This window comes from Oenanthe melanoleuca, chromosome 14, assembly GCF_029582105.1.
Source record: "Oenanthe melanoleuca isolate GR-GAL-2019-014 chromosome 14, OMel1.0, whole genome shotgun sequence".
Taxonomy (NCBI): domain Eukaryota; kingdom Metazoa; phylum Chordata; class Aves; order Passeriformes; family Muscicapidae; genus Oenanthe; species Oenanthe melanoleuca.
In genome coordinates, this window is record NC_079348.1 from 2,869,544 (window position 1) to 2,892,145 (window position 22,602).

Below are 22,602 nucleotides of genomic sequence, written 5' to 3' on the forward strand. Positions count from 1 at the left end.
TTTGCAATAAAGGGTTGAAGTACATATTGAAAATACAATGTGAAGCCAAATCTCTTAAGTAGCAAACTGCACATGCAGCAAAAACTGTCTTAATTAATTTCTCTTGTCCCTGTAACACTTAGTATTTTGTGTCCTATTTAAGTATGTAACTTCAGAGGCTAAGTATAGAAATATTTGAGAAATCTTTAAAGCCTAAAGTAAGAACTATATTGTACAGTATATTATAAGCCTAGGGCTTGATGAGAGTGAAATAGATCATATCTGACAGCTTCTGGTTTTGGACAATTGCAAGTTGAGTGGAAGTGACAAGCCTGAGTAAGTGCTGATGTGCTTTAGCTGCAGTTGTATTAAATGAGGTATTTTCAGTAATGAGACATTTACTTTATGACTGAAGAGAAGATGCTGCTGAAGCCATAAATGGAGCCTTTGTGACTCTGCTCAGGTTCTTGTAAAAGTGTCAGCACACGTTTGCATAAATATTGGGATCTGAAAGAATAATTGATTCTATGCTGCTGTACTCACTACACCAATTTTATTGATATTCTTTAATGTGGCTGTTTTTTGTCAAGTTCCCATGGTTGATGCACAAGAGAGGCCAGAGACGATGGCAAATATCTATCAGCTTTCGTAAATCTTTCTGAAAGATTTTTAATAATCTACCCATTAAAGTTGAGCTATTAAAACAGCAAGTAGCCTTTGATAGGACCCAAGACTCATTTCCATTTGCTCACACTGCCATTGTGTTTAATGATCCAGTAGATAACATAATAAAGAAGGAGATTATTTTCACTGTGTAAGTGTAAGGATGCTACCTGGCACTTTTTCTTTGCTGGCTCAGGCGTAAAAGTCAGCTGAGGATAACAGGAATAACAATTGTAATGGTCACCATACAGTTTATCAACAGGAGGATAATGCAGGGGGATTTCTGTGTTGCATATCAAACCATAAAGGGCTTGATACAAAGTGGAGGGAAAAGAGGTAAAAAAGTTGTAAATTAAAGGCCTGCAGCATCATCTGGTGAGCACTGGCTCAGTGCAAACTTGCTGTAAAATGCTCACAGAATTGAGGTGCTGCACAATTCAAGTGCTTTGCTGGGTTTGCCATATTCCTACTGCTCCAGAATTCTGAGGAAATGGTTTAAAATTATTTTATAAATTATTTTAGCACTATGACCTGACTTTACACATGTGCTCAGAAATCACTTTACATGAATGAGAAGATTGGTCATTTTCATGTTTATTTTCATAAGCTTAGCAATGCCCTGGAGCAGGCAGGGAGTATAGTGCTGCAAGATGTGGGACAGGTAGGGACAGGATCCTTTTAGGTGAGAAATTGCCATTACATGTTCTGGAGCCCCTGAAGCATTTCAGATATAGTGTGTGTTATGTGCTGAGAAGTATCTTCTGGCTTTGTACAGGGAGAATTGTTTGCTGTGAGGCTCCTGCTCCTGTGGCAGAGCTGCTTTGGGCTGGCTCAGCTCTTTGAGCTGCATTACAGTTGTCAGTGGAAAAATACCCCAGCAGCAACTTGGGCATGGGCACTTCTAATCTTGTGCTGAATTGGCAATTTATGTGCTAGTCTGCCCTTACCAGTAACTTTAGGAGAGCTGCAACTCCTCTAGTGACATAAATGTTAATACTTAACCCCATGTTTTTAAAAAATGAGATTATTTTCAAAACATCAAACCTATTTATTTAATAACAAGCAGGAACGATCTTCACCGGATATTTTTCCTAATCCATGCCCAGGTGGAACTGAGTTGTCCAAAAGAGATGGCCTGGAAAGTGAACATGTACAGGGGGTACCTGGCCATCTGCCACCCCGAGGAGCAGCAGCTGAACTTCATCGAGCGCCTGGTGGAGATGGCGAGCAGCCTGGCCATCCGCGAGTGGCGGCGCCTGCCCCACGTCGTGTCCCACGTCCACACGCCCCTGCTGCAGGTAACAGCAGAGCTTACCTCCAGCTGTCCTCCAGCAGCAGCTCTTCTAGTAGCTGCAAATGTAAAATGTTTTAGTGTATGTACTGGATTTATGTAGTACTGGTAGTTTTTGCATCGTGGTATTTCTCTGTTCGAAGTCGCGGAATGTGTGTTTGTATTTCTTCAACTTGTTGCTTGTCAGGAGGAGCTGGTAAGAGATTGAACCCACCTTTTTTCAGACCTCCTGAAATATTTTTGTGAAGCACTTGGCACAATTCTGATTATGTGGAATATGTGGTTTAACTATTACATGAAATGAATTACATGTATTACATGGTAAAAAATGAATGGTTGTGTCCTTTGCAACTTTCACATGCATTTCACCATAACATAAATGGATTTTGGTTTCCTTTTGAAATGTATAAAATAGCAACACCCTGTTGTTTTCTCTTGGATTTAATCATGTAAATATTTAATTTTGCAACTGTAAGAGAAGAATTTTTGAAAGTAGATGTTTTATTGACAAGTATAATCAAACGGAAGTAAGTGCCTAAATCCATCTTTAAAAAATTTGATTTGGCCTTGAGTTACTTTCAGAAAAACTTCTCCTCTGATCTGTGTGGAGCCAGTGTGGAAGTGAGGCTGGGGCAGGATCATGCTGGCCTTGGCTGTGTGGGATTTAGGCAAAACATGCCATTCATTTGGCATTTAAGCTTTGTCCCTGTTTAGATACCCTATAAATATATACCTGACAAAGCTCTTGTTCCTCTGGAGGGAACCTTTCATCTCCAGGGGAGAAATTGTGGAATACCTCAATATTCATAGCAGGGATCATTTCTTGATGGGCCATTGCTCAGGGATCTGTGGCTGAGTCCTGCCTGTGGAAGTGTGAGGACTTTACTTTGAGTTCTCTTTGATTCAGAGGCCTCTGTGATTCTGTTGAAGATCAGTAGTTTCACTCTGTGTGTGTGATTCATAACCAAGCTACACAATAGAAGGAGGGACCTCTATAAAATGATTCCTCCTGTGGGTAGAGCTCACACAGCAGCTCATACCTTTGAATTTTTATAATATAAATTGGTGCATCAGATAAAGTGAATGAATATGGAAATTTTCTCTATATTCAGAAGAAGTTATCAAGAAAATAGGTACAATTTGTGAGCTCACACAATACTATTAGATTCCTTCTCAATGAATTTAATTCTTTCCTGCTTAGTTTTCACTTGTATTTCAAATTGACTCCCTGCTCAAGAATGGCAGCATCTGCAGCAGGAAAAGATTAATATTACTAAATAAGGTATTTAAGTGCTTTCAGATATCAATTAAAACAAGCTTTTAAAACAATCTAATATGTATATATCCCTCATGAAGAAATGATGAATTAGCCAGTGACTGACAGAGGTACAAATGCAGTCTTGAATTTGCACTGCAGTAATTACTTTTTTTAATATCAGATAGTATGTGATTAAATACCCAAGAGAAAATTAAATTTATGTGATGAATGGGTGTAGAATGAAGGTTAAGCTACTGTGAGAGCTGATACTGAGATGATTGTAGGAAAATATTACTTTAATTTATTTTGTTTCAAGATACTTCACTCAATAAATTTGGACTGCCTTTTTTTTTCTTGAATAGTTATCTCATTTGGTTGATTAACAATGAATACAACTGTTATCTGCCAAGTGGTAGCTTAGGGAATACTACACTGGCTTTATTGTACTACAGGTAATTAAATTCCATTAAAGTTTGTGGGCCTTTTCTTCAGGTGGTTGAAGTTTTAACAAACTGTCTGCTGCCTTTAGTGGGTTCAAGATTGCTGCCATCTTCTGTTTGTTGCTTATTTATACTGTTTGTGTTTTCTAGGCAGCACAGCAAATAATTGAGCTTCAGGAAGCAGCCCAAATAAATGCAGGGTTGCAACCAACTAATCTGGGGAGGAACAACAGCTTACATGATATGAAGACTGTTGTCAAGACTTGGAGAAACAGGTTACCTATTGTGTCAGATGATTTATCCCACTGGAGCAGCATTTTCATGTGGAGGCAGCATCATTACCAGGGTAAGTCTGCCTGGTCCAGCATGCATTCATCATAGAATCTTGTTGTAACCCAATACCAAGAGGTATAAGGAATGTTTTAACCCTTCACACCTGTCCCTATCCTGTTGGCAGAAAGCCAGATTCCCCTCCCTGACCCTTTCCTAGAAAAGACTGTTATCTGAGATTCTCTTTTGCCCTGGCACCACCATGAAATAAACCACAAACTCTAAGAAAAGCCAAGGAGCCTCTTTTGATCCTTTGTCCTATCCTATGCAGTGCCTAGCTCCTTCTTAGAGACTGACACAGTAAATAGCTAGGAAGGAGTTATAGCATTACTGCAGAATCTTCCAGACAGCACTTAAGCTGTTGGTGGCTTGATTTTGACAAGTTTAGTTTTTATTCCATTTTCATTGAGGTGTTTGATTCTCTAAGTCCCCATTTCACGTGTGCAGGGCGCTGCTCTCTGTACAACCACACACACCTCCCGTTTCCTCCCCAGCCATCGTGACCGCCTACGAGAACAGCTCCCAGCACGACCCCAGCTCCAACAACGCCATGCTGGGCGTGCACGCCTCCGCCTCGGCCATCATCCAGTACGGCAAGATCGCGCGCAAGCAGGGGCTGGTCAACGTGGCCCTGGACATCCTGAGCCGCATCCACACCATCCCCACCGTGCCCATCGTCGACTGCTTCCAGAAAATCCGGCAGCAGGTCAAGTGCTACCTGCAGCTGGCTGGAGTCATGGGCAAAAATGAGTGCATGCAGGTAGGGCAGCTGCGCTGCTGAAGCTGCTGTTGGAAGTCGTGGCCATCAGGTGCATTGATCTGTGTGGGATCTATCTGGTTTCTCTGGAAGCCTTGAGAGCCCCCTGGCCAGGCTCTCAAAGACCTGGGAATGAGACCCAAAAGTCTCAGGAGCTGGATTTGTGCCCCTGGAAAAATCGACCAACACTGAAAAAGCCACAAAAAGAAGTAGAGTATAAATTAGACTGTTAGATTGTAGAAAAGATAGATTTTTAGAAATCTTTATATTAGAGAGTTTTAGCTAAGATGGAGGATTTGGGGTGTGGTATGCTTCTTCCTCCTTCTTCTTCTTGCCATCCATATTAGAGTGCCACCTTGGCATCCTTTTATTGCATGGGGACAAAGCTGGACAATGTTATAAAGTTGTAGTGTATTGGAAAATAATTGTAAATATTAAGTATGTAATTTAGAGTATAAAAGATAAGACCTGCCTCTGGCAGGTGGATTCTGCCCTGGATGTCTGGCTGAACAGATTGCTGTTAGCTGGACAAAGAACTTTTGAGATAAGAAACAATAAACAACCTTGAAATCTCTGAGAACAGCCTCCTGCAGCCTCTCCTCAGCAGCCATCAGAAAAACCCAAATCCCAGACCACCTTTATGTGCTCCTGAGGTGATTCCAGTCTAAGGAGACACCACAGGCTGTGACAATCTAAACAAGCTGCCTGTATCTAGAACAGGGGCTGAATTGCCTTGGCTGTGCTTTACTCTGCAGGGAGTGTTGTTCTGAGTAATGCTGTTAGTCTAAAGCAGTTAATGTCCTCTGTGAATAGATTAAAAATTAGCTGACCCAGAAGTAAAGTGGGAGTAGGTTTTTTGAAATCTTAAAAGATCAATAAATGGGACTTTGAAAATGGCATTATTTGAAATGGAAGAAAACAACACTGCTGCAAGACTAATTGAAGCTCTGAGTGTCTGACTCATGAGTGGTGGATGCTGTCAAACTGAAGTTAAATTGTATGTGTTGAAAAGGAAAAAAGTGATTTTAGGCAAAACCCACTGGCATGTGGTTGACCAGCAAATGAACCTTGTCATATAACAATATAAATAATATTCTAACATAAACAAGGTGGGAAAATAGGGTTTGTCTGTAGTATTTGGTTTGCATAGGCCAGTGGAAATTGTCAATCTATATTTTTTAAAATGAAAATGAAATACTAGAAAGTAATGTTATTTAAATTTCAAGATAATAATTTGGCTGTTGTTTTATGGCACTTTCATTTAACAAAGCCTTCCCTTTTAAAAGACTTTTCTCACTAAGGTTTATTTAACAGGGTCTTGAAGTTATTGAATCAACCAATCTGAAGTACTTCACCAAGGAGATGACTGCAGAGTTTTATGCATTAAAGGGAATGTTCCTGGCACAGATTAACAAGTGAGTATGCTGGCTGCAGGAGGCACTAACACACATCTGAAAAAAATGCAGCCAAAGTATTCAACACAGGATTTGAGCAGAAAAGCTGTTCCTTATCTTTATACCAGCCTAAAATTTCTCCCTGCTGTGTAAGAAAGTAAAAGTATCTGTGAGAGTTCCTTTGCAGTTTGGAGATGTAATGATTCTATATGGTTCTATATTGAAGCCTTTTAGGAAGGAAGTAGTAATAGTTTTGCTGTGCACTGACAGGCATTTTACTATTTTGAGGAGGATCTCTCTTTAATTCAATAAATAAATATTTAATCAGTCAAAATTTTGTTTGGTGATGTCAAAAAGACCCCTTCAGATGTCAAGAGCTCTTAGTGGGCATGGGATTTCATGGCAATTTTGCTATATGTTACATATGGGTGGAATAATTCCTTTACCAGTGCATTGTGGCCACTTATGGAGTGAAATCCATCAGTACACTGCAAGCTCATATAGCAGTTGAAGTCAGGAAATGATGAATATCTTCTTCTGTGGATACAAGAGGGAATTTTAAATAGACAAAATGCAATTACTTTGATGGAAAGTGCATTGGGTTTTTATGTGGTCACAGGCTTAATTGTAGCTGTGGTGTAAAGAGAAGAGAGTGTGCCTCCCCCATGTTTTTAGATTATTTTAAGTTCTTGCAGAGAATTAATCTGCCTGTTCCCTCAGATTAAAATGGATAAAGGTTTCTGTTTAAAAACATGGTTCTCATGTACTTACATTTTCTTAATCTTACCAAAAAACACAAAAGCATTTTTTAACACTGCAGTTGAGGTCAGGAATTTGGGAAGGTTTCAGTTAGGACCAGTGGCAGTGTTGAACCTGAAAACAGGACTGCTGATTGATTACCTGTGTGTCAGTGGAACTGAAGTTAAAGGTCACCTCTGCTCCTGCATCCTCCTGCTGCCCATTGGCTGGACAAGGTGATAGAAACCATTTAAAAAAAAATCACCTCAGGTGTCAGGAGTGATGGATTGTAGAGTGGGAGAAAGGAAAAGGGACAGAGAAGTTCCTTTTTTACAAAGGAGCAGTAGTGATACCAAGTCATCCATCAGGCTGCTGCTGGGCTGGTTCACTTCAAACCTTCATCCAGGGTGCAGGAAACTCTGAAAGCAAGGACAGTAATGAAGCACAGAAACTAACACATGACAGACAAAGCTGTTTTCCTTTGTAGAGTTATCCTCAGTAGCTGGTCATTTTAATTTAGTATTATAATCCTCCAAGCTAATATTGTTATGTTAAAAATACATTACAGGTAATTTTAAAAAATGAGTCAAATAAGCATCATGTTACTTTCATATGGTTTATTTCAATGCTTATTCTGTAAGGGAGAAGTGAAGCTCTTTCTATTAATAAGGAGTCTTGAAATACTTCAAGTTTCTGCATTTTGGTAATGCTTATGTGAGTTTTCTCATCCTTTATTTTTATGCCTAACATAAATTCCAGGGCTGTATGCATATTGGGATGAATCATGCCAAATTTTGGACTTGTGACACTTGAGGAAACATGGAGAAACCTCAGAAGTAACAAACAAATAATCTTTTGGTTACCCAGAACTGTGTGATTAGCCTTCAAATTCCTTCATTTTTTCCTGTTGAAAAAAGAAACTTTTACAGCTGTGGGGATGAGTGAAACTGACTGTTTCAAGAAAGTGTTGATTGTAAAATTTTTCTTGACTTGTCTGGAAAAGGAGCTAAGTAAGATGCACTCCTCTAAAAGATAACTTAAATAACATCTTCCCAATGTTGCTTTGCTCCTTTTTTTACTCAGTGGAACAGCCTGTTTTTGCTTCCACTCCCCTTGTGTTATCTCTTTTCTCCCAGTTTTTTTGGTTTCCACTGCAATCCACTGGAAGGTGTGGTTTTTTTTTTGTTTTTTTTTAAGGAGATTTTTCACACTTATGAAACAGTTTTCATTATGAAGCATTTACTTTTGTAGGTGCTGAACTTTAAAGAAAGCAAAATGACAAGTTGTAAGAGACCTTACTGGAAAACTTAATGCAGTATAATGAGTATTACAAAACTAATTGCTTGCCCTATCAGAAATCTGACTCACACTAGCAAATACTTAATTATATAAAACTCTTATTCTTGCTTGTCACCACGCAGGTCTGAAGAAGCAAACAAAGCTTTTTCTGCAGCTGTGCAGATGCATGATGTGCTGGTGAAAGCCTGGGCCATGTGGGGGGATTACCTGGAGAATATCTTTGTGAAGGAGAGGCAGCTTCACCTGGGGGTGTCTGCCATCACCTGCTACCTGCACGCCTGTCGCCACCAGAACGAGAGCAAGTCCAGGAAATACTTAGCTAAGGTAAGTCTGGGTGCTCAGAAAGGACACAGCTCCACCCCTAGGGAAGGGCTGGGCTGCTGGTCAGTGCTCACAATTAGAGAAAGGGTTCCTGAGGGAAAGCTTTAATTTAGATGGAAGGGCTGTGTGTGGTTGCTCACAGCTCATCTTGGGGTTTTGCACTTCAGTGGGATGGCTGGGGTTTCATTTAGATGTAGAACCTTTCTGTAGGAGGAGGAGGACAAATCACAGCATTTCTGCTACACAGTGTGGTGGAATACTTGCACAAAGTCATCCTTTGGTGCTTTAAAAAGTAACATAGTTTGTGGTCTGTTTAGCATTACTACGGATAAATGATATTGCATTTTATTCCAGATAAGCCTTTTCTGTACAGTTTTACTCTGAAATTCAGAAAAATTTTGGCCAAAAAAAGCTTTTTGTATTGTATGTTTCTCAGTTTGGGGATATTTAATCTCATAAAGAAAATTTAAAAAATTGTACCAGAGCAGGGAAGACAAATTGTTTTGATCATGAAACAAATACAGAAAATATTGTTTGAGGTTAAAGGTGGCCTCAGTAGCCCTCTGAAGTTTATCATTCTCCCTGTCTGGTTGCATAATAGTTAATGATTTTTAGTCAATGCTCAATATATCTACATTTAAATTAAACTAGGGGTGGACAGTTAAAATAATTAAGAATACCCAAAGATATAATCAAGTTCTTGCATCAAGGTTCATTTATCTGAGTTGTGTATTTTAGGCTATATAGAATTACCTAAATTTATATCCACACCCCCAGCCAAAGATGCAATGAATTTCTGGAATGCAGTCATGTTTATTTGCTCTTTTCTGTCTTGTTTCATAGTAAGGAATACACTTACATTTATTTTTCACATCCTTTATATATTTCTGAGGGGAAAAAATAGCATTGGCCAGGCATAATGAATGTAAATTCTTGTCTCTGAGGCAGCTTTAACACTTTCAAGGACTCCACATTCATATTAATAAAATATCTCTGCTTTTGTGCATCATAAGATTGATGTGTCTTAAATCTAAGCACTGAGAGATCCTCTTGAAATTCTCTTGTAGGTTCTTTGGCTGCTGAGTTTTGATGATGATAAGAACACCTTGGCAGATGCAGTGGACAAGTATTGTATTGGTGTCCCACCCATCCAGTGGCTGGCCTGGATCCCACAGCTGCTGACCTGCCTGGTTGGCTCTGAGGGCAAACTCCTCCTCAACCTCATCAGTCAGGTACAGAAGATCATCTCTAATTCTTTATTGGCTGTAATCTTTGTTGGCAAGATGAGACACAGATATTTTTTAAAGCAAATTACAAATGGTATTGTTTGCAACTGTTGATGTGTTAAAAAATGGTAATTTCTGCCTTTAAGCAGGATATTTTAAATTTCAAAGCGAGTTTTGCTTACTGAGATTAAATCCAGTGAAATTGTACCCCTATTTGCATGAGGCATTATAGCTCTCCCTTTGGAATTCTACTTAATGTGTTTTTGTGAAGGAGGTAGAACACATAAGTACATAGTTTAAAATGCTTGTAACATAGGAGTAAAGAATAGTTAGATTTAGTAGCTAAAGGGCAAACTCTGTCTGGAAGTGTTTTGGTGTTTGTTCATTCAGATTGATATAAAGCAGATGTGGAGTCCCATTGATGCACAGGTGGCCATGGGAAGCTCTCACAATACCTGAATTCCAGGCCTGCACTGCTCCAGTGTTTCCTGGAAACTGGCACAGGACCACTGCTGTGCTGAATTCCTCACAGAACTCCTTTCTTTCCCTCCCCTCTTGGTTGTTGAGATATGGATGTAGTGACCATGGAGGTCCCTTCCAGTTCAGGGTGTTGTATGATCCTGTGAGACTGAGCTCCCCTGTGTTTGCTCTTTCAGCCCTCTGAGAATGTGTTTTTGTAGCTAGACATATTGTCCATTTGTGTTGGGTGTACACAGCTCCAGATAAGTATGTGTGTGCTGATGTACTCATGTTGCCTTCCCTCTCTCTTCATAAAATTAAATTGTAGCTTTGAAGAGACCATGCTGCCAAGCAGCTTCAGACACCAAAGTAGGTGAGGCAAACTTTGATGGATCTGGATTGGTATTGTCTGGCAACACTGGAGGGCTCTACTGTCTTCTGACAGAAAAAAACTCATTTCAAGACATTGTAGACACTTCATTTGTTGAGATCTGTATAAAATCTGTAAATATCACAGATACTCCTGTTTGTCTTGCCTTTAAACTTCAGGTACATAGAAAAAGTATGAAATCAAAAAACACCATGTTTTCTATGCTACTGTTTTAAAACTCCACATTTCTCTTCAAATAATTTTCGAGTTACAGCATGAAGCATGTGTGTGTCAGGTTAGTGATCTGTCATAAAGATCAAATTACTGAATGCTTCAATCCTGTTGCAACATTTCCACCACTTACCATATCCATTTGGATGGAGAAAGGATCTATGATTTAGTAAAATTGTGGCTGAAGAAGCCTCAAATGATGTCTTAAGATGTGCTCTACTGCAGGTAGCAGACACATGGTTTCTTTCCTTTAATAGATACTGAGATTTACAGATTTAAATGGGATGCTGAATGTCAACATCTCTTTAGGGTTGTTTTTTTTAATGGAAGCCATAAAATCCTGTTTTTATTTTTGGGTGCAGTTGGTATCCCCTTACATTAAGTGCCACAATTAGGTGGAGTAAAGTTACTCTCTAATGGGCTCTCTTCTCAGGTATGTGGGGCTTGCTGGGAGTTGTGGCCTAATTTAAAGACTAACTGCTGTCATTATGTCTGTTTTTCTTCCATTATGCACATGAGTAAGATCTTTGAGCTGGCCCAGCTGGGGCTCTGACATTATGCTGCTTTCAGGTTTATTAGGCAATATGATCTGGAAGCCCTAATTAGATAATGTCTTAACAGTGTGTGCAGGGAGCTACCAATTCATCCTCCTTGGGTTTCTGTTACTGAAAGAATCTTTAATTTCCATAAGCTGTTGTTTAACTCAAAGAGCTGATTATTCCTGAATTTGACTCATTTACAAGAGAATGTCTGTGTTGATGTGATCTGCAGTCAGTATTCCTTCACTGAGAAGTGTGTATCTCCAAATAGGTGGGAAGAGTTTATCCCCAGGCTGTTTATTTCCCTATCAGGACCCTCTATTTGACCTTGAAGATAGAACAGCGAGAGCGCTACAAGAGTGGTGAGTCTGGTCCTCATGGGATTGTTTGAGCTCTTTCTAATCCCACTTAATTGTTGAGTTTCATTGGATTTTGCAGAGAAAACAGATTCTCTAGAAAACATCCCAATTAGCAAGGCACAGGAAGAAAACTCTTGATAAGCTTTGCTTGCATTGATTTGTTTCTGTGAAGTTAAACCTGCAGATGGCTTGAGCTGTCTTGAATTTTCTTGTATAAAATACCAAGAGGAGTTTATTCTCTTTCATTCTCATGTCACCTTAATTATTGAGAATCACATGTTTATCTTGATAAATTTGTGGAGAAGTAGAAAATTCTTGGTTTATAAATATAGGAGAATGTCACAGTTTTCTAAGATTGTCTAGACTTTTTCACTGGAAGCATGAACCATGCAACATTTAGTTTATTTTCAAAGGAGCCACACTTGTAAAAATAATATCTCCATAATAACTTCTTCTGGTAAATTTTCAAGTAAAATGAGCATCTCAGTTTACACCAGATAAAAGAAATGTTTGGGAGATGGGGAAAGCATTCAGCAACTTGCACAAGAACTCTTTTTCCCAAGAACAAATCACATCTGGAATAGTTATGTCAAATGATTCCATGGAATTTAGCTGTTCTTTTGTCCCATATAATTTCCTGGGAATCCTGGGAGAGCTACTTGAAGAACTCTCATTTCAATTCTATGTTCTTTGTTACAAAGTACATTGTTTATTTAGTTACCCTTTCCATTTGGGAATTAGTTCATTAAATTTCTGTATAAAATTTGAAAGGGCACTAATTTGTTTATTAATGTTTTGTTTTTGTTTGGGTACTCTTTTGCAGAAGGAGATGGCCACATACCCCAATAATTTATTCTTTTCCAGCAACAGTAACATGTTTCCCTGTAGTTTCTGCCAAAAAACACTGCTGAGTGGGTGTGTGTGAGTTAGTGGGGGTCATCTGATGAAGCAAAACTCTGCTTAATCACTGTCAGATGGAGTTGTCATGCTAGAGATGTTTGGTGCTAAAAGATACAGACTATGACAGTTTGTCTCTTGTTGGCATCAATGTATTTATTCTTTAGTTATGTGTGAAAGGTCTCCCCAAAAGAGAAGGGAATAAACTGCCCATAATTCAAATAATTTGATCCTATATGAAGCAATGTCTGTTGCTTCAAGAACACAGGTTGGTCATGTAGAAGCTGCACCTTCTATATGGTTTTGAGGAGTGTTTATTTTTTACTTTAATGTTGGGAAGTCTGTACCACTAAATAGCATTGGATGCAGAGTTTTCTCTCTAAAAAACTCCAGTTTTCTTCATAAAAAAATTCTTTCTGAAGTTCAGTAAGGAATACATAATTAATATTTAATGTAAATCTCTAGCCAATTCTTGGAACAATTTATTTGATTTCAGACACATATCAAGTTCATGAAAGGTAATACTTATTTCCTTTTTAATGTTCACTTTCCAGATTCAGGGCAGCAGCAGCCAAGTTCAGTTGGAAATCAGTCCCACTCTGCCTCAGACCCTGGGCCCATCAGAGCCACTGCCCCAATGTGGAGATGCAGCAGGATCATGCACATGCAGAGGGAATTGCACCCAACACTTCTGTCCTCTCTGGAAGGCATTGTGGATCAGATGGTCTGGTTCAGGGAGAATTGGCATGAGGAGGTATTTCAGAACATCTTCAATGTATGGATTGTCTAAGGGAAAATATTTACCCAGAATTAATTTAAAACACCCAAGTATAACTGTTTGTTTTGATTAGTAAACTGATGTTTGTAGAACTGACTGCTCTGATTGGGGTTTAAGGATCTTGGTTATTTCTGGAAGCAGAACAGGGGTTTTGCAGAACTGTTAATGCCATGAATACCTCTAGGATTTAAGCTGTTGCTCATACTAACTGAAAATCTATATTCTTACACTAAGTTTCAGAGATACCAGCTTTCTTTTGATCTGGTGGTCTGTGACAGGTGGTGATTATCACCTAAGATTTGCATTGCAACTGAGAGCAGATGGACCTGCCACTCTGCTGTTACTTGCCTCTCAAAGTGTTGGACTCTTCTGTTCTCTCTGCCTAGCACAGTGTTTATTTGAAGGTTTCCTCACTTTTCATATGTCTTAAAATATGAAAAAAAAGTTACCTGCTGTTGAAAGAGCAAGTTGTCCTGTGTGAAGCAGCATTTCCCCTGCTCAGTTTGTTTGTTTGCAGTGCTAATGAAATTCAGTGCTGTCATTCTGATTGCCCCTCTGATGCACTTTAAGAGTAGAATTTTATGCAGGTGTTTCTGAGAGCATAATTTTACTATATAAAATGCAGTGTAGGAATGAATATTTGGTGTCAAATCAGGCTGATCTTCCTGAGTGTTTTTTCTGTTTTCTGTTCTTAGGTTCTCAGACAACTGCAGCAGGGCTTGGCAAAGTGCTACTCCGTTGCCTTTGAGAAAAGTGGAGCTGTTTCAGATGCCAAAATCACTCCTCATACACTGAATTTTGTCAAGAAATTAGTCAGCACCTTTGGAGTAGGTCTTGAGAATGTCTCTAATGTGTCCACCATGTTTTCTAGTGCAGCCTCAGAGTCACTAGCTAGGAGAGCACAGGCAACAGCTCAAGATCCTGTGTTCCAGAAGTTAAAAGGACAATTTACAACAGGTAAATGTTTAATTTTTTTTTAAATGTTGCTTTTAATCTCAAGAGAATTTCCCCCCACAGTTCAGCTATTCTACTTTTTTATTGCAATATCTTTCCTGAAAGAAAATTTAGAAAAAAAGCACCTTTCTGTCATTCAGCAAACCTGAAATAGTTTTGTTCCTGTCTTTTGTGCAGTAATAAATGTCATTCAAGTGGAAAACAGACATCAACCTAGAGAATATATATATATAGTTGTATTTTTACTATTGAAAACTGTGGTTTGATTACATATATGTTTTAAGATAAATTAGATTACATCAGTATAGTATTTTTGCAATTTGCAGAGAACTGCTGGCTGTATGTGAGGGGCAGTAATGATCTCTATCTCTCTGTGATGGCAGAATTAAATGAAATTTTCACCCCAGAACTCCAAACTGATGATTTTATGTGAAGTTTTTAAAAACAACCTACTTCTGATGAGTAAGATTACTTTAATGTTTTGGATAACAAGATTATAAAAATTCTATTACCCAAATTTACATCACTGCTAAATTGAATCAATAACTTTAATCAGATCTAATAAAAAAAGATACTTAAGGGAAGTAGCTTTTTTGCTTAATTCATTTTCTCTTAACCAGTGGTTACATATTTGAGTATCTGATCTTGATTTAAAATTCTAAGAAAAGCTTGTTTACAAGCTTGATTTGTTTGGTGAAATGTGTTAAGGCCACGCAGCTCTTATGTGACAGAAAGTGACACTGATTGGCATCAGTGTTTTGGGTTGCCAGAATTTTGAGTTTTGCATAAATTCCTTGGCTTTTCTTTAAACATAAGTGAGAGTGTTTGACAAGTGTTTTTTCAAGTATTTTGCTGATGATATTGTGAAAATAAGGGAACTGATGGCTGTCCTGTGAGAAGAGCTGAGTTGTGGAAGTGACCTACATATCCTGTGCATGCCATGCACTGCACAGTGTCCTTTCTGAGGCACAGCAGTTGCATGATAGCAGATAATGAAAGTCCTGAACCATATGATTCAATTTTTACTGGATGAAGTGTACTGGGGAGGGAAATGGAAGTAGAAACACTTTGTGTGTCTTTAATGGGAGTGTACAGGGGGGAAAAATCATTGGATAATGATCAATAGGATGAAATTCTAGAAGTCCAAATGCTGGATTCTGTACCTAGCACAGAGTAATAATGGCAGGTAAAGGTGTAAATGGGGAGAGGAGAGGCTGGAGACCAGCCCTGGATCAAGGATGTGGGGATGGTTGTGGTCAATCCCTTCCAGCTGAAATGCTCTACATTAAATACAAGTTTGGACTTGATTTTAATTTTTAATAATGATTTCAAGTCTGTACATTACAACAGTAGTATAGCCACTTACTGGTTGCTGTAAGTGTTGTTGATATGCTCAGTTTTGGTTGGATTTGAGTTATTTTTGGCCTGTCACAGTAGCTCCTACTTCTTTTCCTGTGAGCATAAGAGAGCTCTGGGGTTTCCAAGGTGTAAAGGAAAAGTAAATACAGTGCCAGACTAAAGTCTGCAATATCTAAAGTAATATTTCAAAACATTTCTAGAGAACCATTTAAGCAAGTTTAGTTACAATTGAGTTACAACTTTTAGTTAAAAAGTGGAGAGGAGTTCCAGTATTTTTAATGCTGTTTTTATTTTTGTACATCTTTGTGATCTATAAATGGTTGTTAAGATTTTCAGATTTTCTCTCTTAATTAAAGAATTATATGGAAAAACAGATAAACCAAAGTATGACATAGGCCTGGTCATAAAAATCATGTAAAGTCATCAAATGCAAAGTGTTTGCATTTAGGAAACTTCAGTTAAATACCAGTAATTACTTTTTTTGGACAATTTTGTGTTTTATTTTTCAAGTACGATGAATTGTAGATGTCTGCACGTAATTATTTTGCTGAGTGCTGGATTAGATTTTATTTTAATCTGTTACATTCAGTTAAATTTACAAATTAAATGAGGGAAACCTGAAGAAATTAAACCAATCAGCATACTTAATAATTTCTGTAACTTGATTCATTATGCAGGAATGAAAATAAGTTTTTTATTGATTTTGCAATAACAGTGGAATTTATGTAAATAAGTGAATAGGATTGTGATTACTGTACTGAAGATAGCAAGGGCTGTTTTAACATTATGAGAAACCAGCTGTAGAATGTGCCTGATGTGTCCTCCTGTCACACCACAATGTTCATGTTTGTTTTTCCCATTTTCAGTACCAGTTGCATTTGGATGATGGACAGATAATTACAGTGGTTGCCTTTCATTTCAGAAGTATCCAAGCTAAGGAGTGTATTGGAGTAAACTTTTGTCAATTATTCCAGATTAATGTTGACAGCTATGGTTTATAGACACTTGGATTTGGTTGCATAATCATTCCCATCAGCATCAGAATTGTATTTTGATTCCTGTTTGGAGCCACTGGAGACTCTCACACCATTTCTTATATTCTAAATGCTTTGTCTGCAGCAGTCTGGTCTGTTGGAGCTGTGATAGGTCATCTTTATCCATCCTAATGTTATATTATAAAAACAAATTTTGCTTTGAATTTTTTTTCTAGAACTTCAAATGCATAGTTCTTTGACCATCTGTTCTTTGTTCTTTCCTTTTCTGCTAAACCTTTTGACATCAAAGAACAGAAAATGCTGAAAAATGCTCCCTTTGAGAGCTCTCTCAGCAGTGAAAGCAGCACAAAACTTGCCTCAATTGTCCTTTTGTGGGCAGATGATAGTTTAGAGTTGGATCAGCTTCTTTCTGCAACCATCTCTCCACTGAAGCTGAATATGAATGGAAAGTTCCAAAATACACCCTTGAAGGGCACAGTAATTTCCTCAAGACTTTGTCACCCAGCACAAAGAATCCTTCACTGTGGTAGCTCTGCAGTCAGGAGGAAGCTCTTGAAACCCAAGTGTGGCTCTGAACTGCCAGGAGAGGGCAGGGGAAAGAGCTCTGTTCATTTGCAGCATTTTTAAGGATCGTTTTTTTTTTCCACTTTTCTCAAGAGTGAACATAGTGTACTTTGGCAGCTTGTTCTTTGCTTCCCTTGTAATTTTTAGGTAACAGGATATTATCCAGGAAATCCAGATAAAGAGATGGATAATATTGGACCTTGGTGTCTTGTCTTTGCAGTCTTGATTTTTTGGAGCTGAGTGATAAACCAGAAATCCTGCTTCATATTTCTACTTTCCTCTCACTGAGATTTTCCATCTTTATTTTTTTTTCCAAAAGTTCTTGTGATATTGAAAATAAGTTTTGAGAAGTAGAGTATATAAGTGTTGAATAATAACTTCAAAAGCAAGACAGCACTTCAATTTTGGAGAAAGGTTGGATCTTCTTCAGTGCTAGGGGCATAGAGGATTGTCCTGCTCTGTGCAGCTGAGCTTACAGCTCAGTCCTCAGAGAATGGGTGTCTTGGCTTTTTAGCTGGAGATCCTTGAGGTGTGAACCTTTAATGGAATCACTCTTCACATGATCAGAATAATTTTAAAAAAATCTTCAAATGAACTGTTCCTTGCTCTAAAAACATTAATAGCATGTTGCCTCTGATTGCCCAGAGCTATTTTCTTCCCCTGTAGCAGAAGGGTTTTTATGTACAGTTCTGGAGTCTTAGTTGGAGCCTTTGTTTTTTTGATGCCACATTAATGTTGTGTAGGTCAAGGGGACTGGAGGACACAGAGGGTTTGATGCTCTAATTTTGCTGTTTTGAGTAAGATTTTTGGTGTTTCTTCCTGAGGAGTGATGGTACAGCCTTCAATCAAAGCCATCAGGTTTTTTTTTTATGTCTGTCTCACTGGGAAGAAGATTGTGCCCCATTTCTGCTTCCATTGAGAGTGGCAAGAAACTTCAGCAGCACTGAGAAGAGAGAGCAGACTGCTTCCACTGCAGTCTGTGCCATGCCTTCAGTGAAAAGCTCCTTTAAGGATGAGGGGAAAACTTCCCATCCTTTTCAGGAGTAAGTGGTAAAAGTAGTGAGGAACTTAGATCAGTGTGTGTTAGCTGGAGAAAGGTGTTTTCCAGTACTAAGTACTGAAGAAATGGATTTTCTTTTGAAACAAGACCACTGTTTGTATAGATTAAGTTGTCTGCAAAGCAGAGAGACTTTGTACACAAACAATGTTTGGTCTTGTATTTCCCTTTTTTCCAGCTGAAGTGATTTTTCTTCTCAGATGGGCTCTCTGTGGCATGAGCAGAAAAACTAATTGAACTCTGTTTTTCCCATCTGCCACTGGGAAACAAAAGAACAACAAAAATCCTAAAACAGGCATTCAACAAACTAGAGCTGCTCTTGTGGTGAACTGAGTGACTTTTTTTTTTGTGAGGAAACTATATTGATGCATGCTTTTACCTCTTGGCTGATTCACATTAGCACAAAAACTAGTTGCAGTTTGAGGGTACTTTCCTGCACCTCTGAGATTCAGGAGACAAATGATGCAATAATTTTGTCACTTTGATGAAATGATTTACTCCCACTGCTCACTAGAGGGTAGACTTGGGATTTTAATAAGAGTGTTTTACAGTGATATTGCAATAGAAGCACTGCCCACAGCGGGCAGAAAAAGAAAAGGGAATATTACATCCATAAATATGAAACTGTATTTTTCATTACAGACTTTTTCTTACAGAAGTGAAAAGGATTTTATGTGAGCTGGATTTTTGCTCTGTTTTAGGCTGGTAAACTTAGGTGTTTCACTGAAAGCTTTTAGCATATCAGTTTATTGTGGATGCACAGTGCAATGTGTTGGGTTATACATTCTCTGATATTTATTTAAGCAACAGCAAAGTGAAAGCAATCCTAAGGTGCATTGTTTTCTTTGGCATTAGAATCCTGGATTAAAGAAAAGAACTTAGAAGGGTGTTTGTATAGAGTGACAAGACCTCTGCTGCTTAAATGAATGTTTTATGTTGTTTGTAGGACTAAGTCTTTTGGACAATCAGAGTTTTGAGTGGTTTAATTGTGGTTGAAAAAAACTTTTATATGCAGTAATTGCTGTGTGCACATACTTAATTCACTCTTGGCACACTTGCAGGCAGATGCTTGTAGCATATTTATGTGGTCAAATTTTCTGAGCAGCACTCATGTTTATTTTTTGATATTTTTGTCAACTTAGGAAAATATTGAGTGTATGTAATGTTGAAATTAAGGTTCTGCAAGAAAATTTAAAATAATTTTTAAGACTTAATTTTCTGTTGTATTGCATAATACTGAAGATTCTATTCTACTGTAAATCTCAGAATTACTGAATTGTCATTCTCTTTTTTCAGTTGCTTTTTCAGTTGAGATATGTTAACTTAAAATGGCACCTTCTAGGGAGTGGAGATGAGTTTAAAAATTCAAGTCTGTTGGTTAACTTGCACAGTTTGGGGTGCCATAATGAGGCTTACAGAGAGTAGTTTGTCTTCTTATCCAAGTGCATTTAATCTTTCATTGTTGTGGCACTGATGTGCTGAGCCATCATTTCATGTATGTGGTTTATTCATTTTCCCTCTTTTGGGAAAATCAAATTTATTTATTTATTTATTTATTTATTATTAATTGCTTTGTCTGAAGCTGTAGTGAGAGCAATGTTGGGAAGATGGTGTTGGTGTGGCCCAGAAAATGCTCAGCATTGCAGTGATTTCTGTTACAGAATTAGTAGAAACAGTGCTATAAAGTAAACCTACTTTTCTTTTTCACTAAGTGGTCTGATCTAATAATTTGGAGTTTTACTGCTTTCTTTCTATGCATTATGTCTGGTTGCAGTATATAGAGAATTCAAGGCAATAATAGCATTTAAATTTTTCATTATATGCTTTTCAATGATTGTAAATCAGGAAAATCTTAGGATGTTTGTTATGTAATAAAACCAGAATATTTTAGGGTTGTATACAGAAAAGAGGTAGCAGATTCTGGCAGGTTTAAGCTTTTGTTATATGTTTGTTTTGTTTTTTTGGTTTTTTTTTCAGATTTTGACTTCAGTGTGCCAGGATCAATGAAACTCCACAACCTTATCTCCAAACTAAAGAAATGGATCAAAATCCTGGAGGCCAAAACTAAACAGCTTCCAAAATTCTTCCTCATAGAGGAAAAGTGCCGCTTTCTAAGTAACTTCTCAGCTCAGACTGCAGAAGTGGAGATACCTGGAGAATTCCTTATGCCAAAGCCAACACATTACTACATCAAGATAGCAAGGTAACCTAAAAATTCCTTTTGGTAGTAATTCTGAAAGCAGAGAAGAAAATTAAAGCCTCATCCATCCATCCATCCATCCATCCATCCATCCCTCCATCCATCCATCCATCCGCTCTGCAAAAGTTGATGGATATTTTATAGTAGATTTTATAGATATATTTTATAGATTTTATACATATATTTTATATATGTTTATTACATAAATAGTCAAACTTTGATGTAAGACCTTTATAATTTATCCTCCTTGAAGAATCTGACGTTCGATCACTCAACACCTGCACTGTTCAGGCGCGTTCGGTTTTCTTGTACCTTGCTGCAAGTCGAGGTTTGTGCTTTTATTGTGAAAAGAGTCAGCAGGGTGTCACCTCGTGCTCCTGGCAGGTTCATGCCCAGGGTGGAGATCGTGCAGAAGCACAACACGGCGGCTCGCAGGCTGTACATCCGCGGGCACAACGGCAAGATCTACCCGTACCTGGTGATGAACGACGCCTGCCTGACCGAGTCGCGGCGCGAGGAGCGCGTGCTGCAGCTGCTGCGCCTGCTCAACCCCTGCCTGGAGAAGAGGAAGGAGACCACCAAGAGGCATTTGTTTTTCACAGGTACCAGAGCACAGAGATCCGTGCTGGTTTTGGTGCTCAAAAGGTTGTAAACGCTGGAGGATTTTGAATATTCAGAAGGTAAATTCGCATCTGTCTGGGTGATTAGTCTTGGCTGGAGCTGTGGCACCCCTCTGGAGAGGTGCAGCTGATTGCAAGGGGTCTGGGGTGTTTTCAGAAATGCTTATGTGCATTGCTTAGCATGTTAAATGCACCTGTGAATATTTAAGGCAGAGATGCCACTGGTCCTGTTGGTGTGGAAATGGGTACACATACTTCAGAATAAACATATAGAGACAAGAGAGACAGAACAAAACCTCTTCTCCCCAAGTTGTGATACATGAATACTGAATTCCTTTTACATCCTCCACATAACACAGAAGAAATTTTTTTTCTTTTTTCTGCTGAATTTCATCCGTATTATCCTCTTTCCTAAAGGTAGATAAAAACATGAAAATTTTAAGTGCTCAATTTTTTTTTTAAAATACAGTTAATATTTCTGTTAAGATATAATAAAACCCTGCTGTAACTCTTTTTCACCTGAGCTTGCAAATTAGTTATGAGCACAGCATTAAAGATTTTGTTGCTGGGCTTCAGTTGATGATCAGGCTGTGTGACATCCTTTGGGACGTGGCTGAGCTCAGGTTTGCTCTGCCCCTGCAGTGCCACGGGTGGTGGCCGTGTCCCCGCAGATGAGGCTGGTGGAGGACAACCCCTCATCGCTGTCCCTGGTGGAGATCTACAAGCAGCGCTGCGCCAAGAAGGGCATCGAGCACGACAACCCCATCTCGCGCTACTACGACCGGCTGGCCACGGTGCAGGCGCGGGGCACGCAGGCCAGCCACCAGGTACTGCACGGGCTGGGGCTGCTGGGGACATCCAGGGACTGCACGGGCTGGGGCTGCTGGGGACTCATCCAGGGACAGCATGGGCTGGGGGACTCATCCAGGGACAGCACAGGGCTGGGGGACTCATCCAGGGACAGCATGGGCTGGGGCTGCTGGGGACTCATCCAGGGACTGCACGGGCTGGGGCTGCTGGGGACTCATCCAGGGACTGCACGGGCTGGGGCTGCTGGGGACTCATCCAGGGACAGCATGGGCTGGGGGACTCATCCAGGGACAGCATGGGCTGGGGGACTCATCCAGGGACAGCATGGGCTGGGGGACTCATCCAGGGACTGCACGGGCTGGGGCTGCTGGGGACTCATCCAGGGACTGCACGGGCTGGGGCTGCTGGGGGACTCATCCTGGGGCTGCTGGGGGACTCATCCAGGGACAGCATGGGCTGGGGCTGCTGGGGACTCATCCAGGGACTGCATGGGCTGGGGCTGCTGGGGACTCATCCAGGGACAACATGGGCTGGGGGACTCATCCAGGGACAGCATGGGCTGGGGCTGCTGGGGACTCATCCAGGGACTGCACGGGCTGGGGGACTCATCCAGGGACTGCACGGGCTGGGGGACTCATCCAGGGACTGCACGGGCTGGGGGACTCATCCAGGGACTGCACGGGCTGGGGCTGCTGGGGGACTCATCCAGGGACA

General features: G+C 39.5%; 1 protein-coding gene across 2 annotated transcripts in view; it reads left to right on the forward strand.

Moving 5' to 3' along the window:
• Positions 1-22,602, forward strand: part of TRRAP (transformation/transcription domain associated protein) — a 72,877-nt gene that overhangs the window by 45,117 nt on the left and 5,158 nt on the right. For both annotated transcript variants that reach the window (XM_056503160.1, XM_056503161.1), the window contains 12 exons: positions 1,749-1,940; positions 3,782-3,977; positions 4,456-4,721; positions 6,033-6,133; positions 8,272-8,473; positions 9,538-9,702; positions 11,567-11,657; positions 13,106-13,305; positions 14,025-14,286; positions 20,236-20,461; positions 20,843-21,060; positions 21,721-21,905. In XM_056503160.1, the coding sequence (XP_056359135.1) occupies positions 1,749-1,940; positions 3,782-3,977; positions 4,456-4,721; positions 6,033-6,133; positions 8,272-8,473; positions 9,538-9,702; positions 11,567-11,657; positions 13,106-13,305; positions 14,025-14,286; positions 20,236-20,461; positions 20,843-21,060; positions 21,721-21,905 (2,304 nt within the window). The remainder of the gene's footprint in view (positions 1-1,748; positions 1,941-3,781; positions 3,978-4,455; positions 4,722-6,032; positions 6,134-8,271; positions 8,474-9,537; positions 9,703-11,566; positions 11,658-13,105; positions 13,306-14,024; positions 14,287-20,235; positions 20,462-20,842; positions 21,061-21,720; positions 21,906-22,602) is intronic.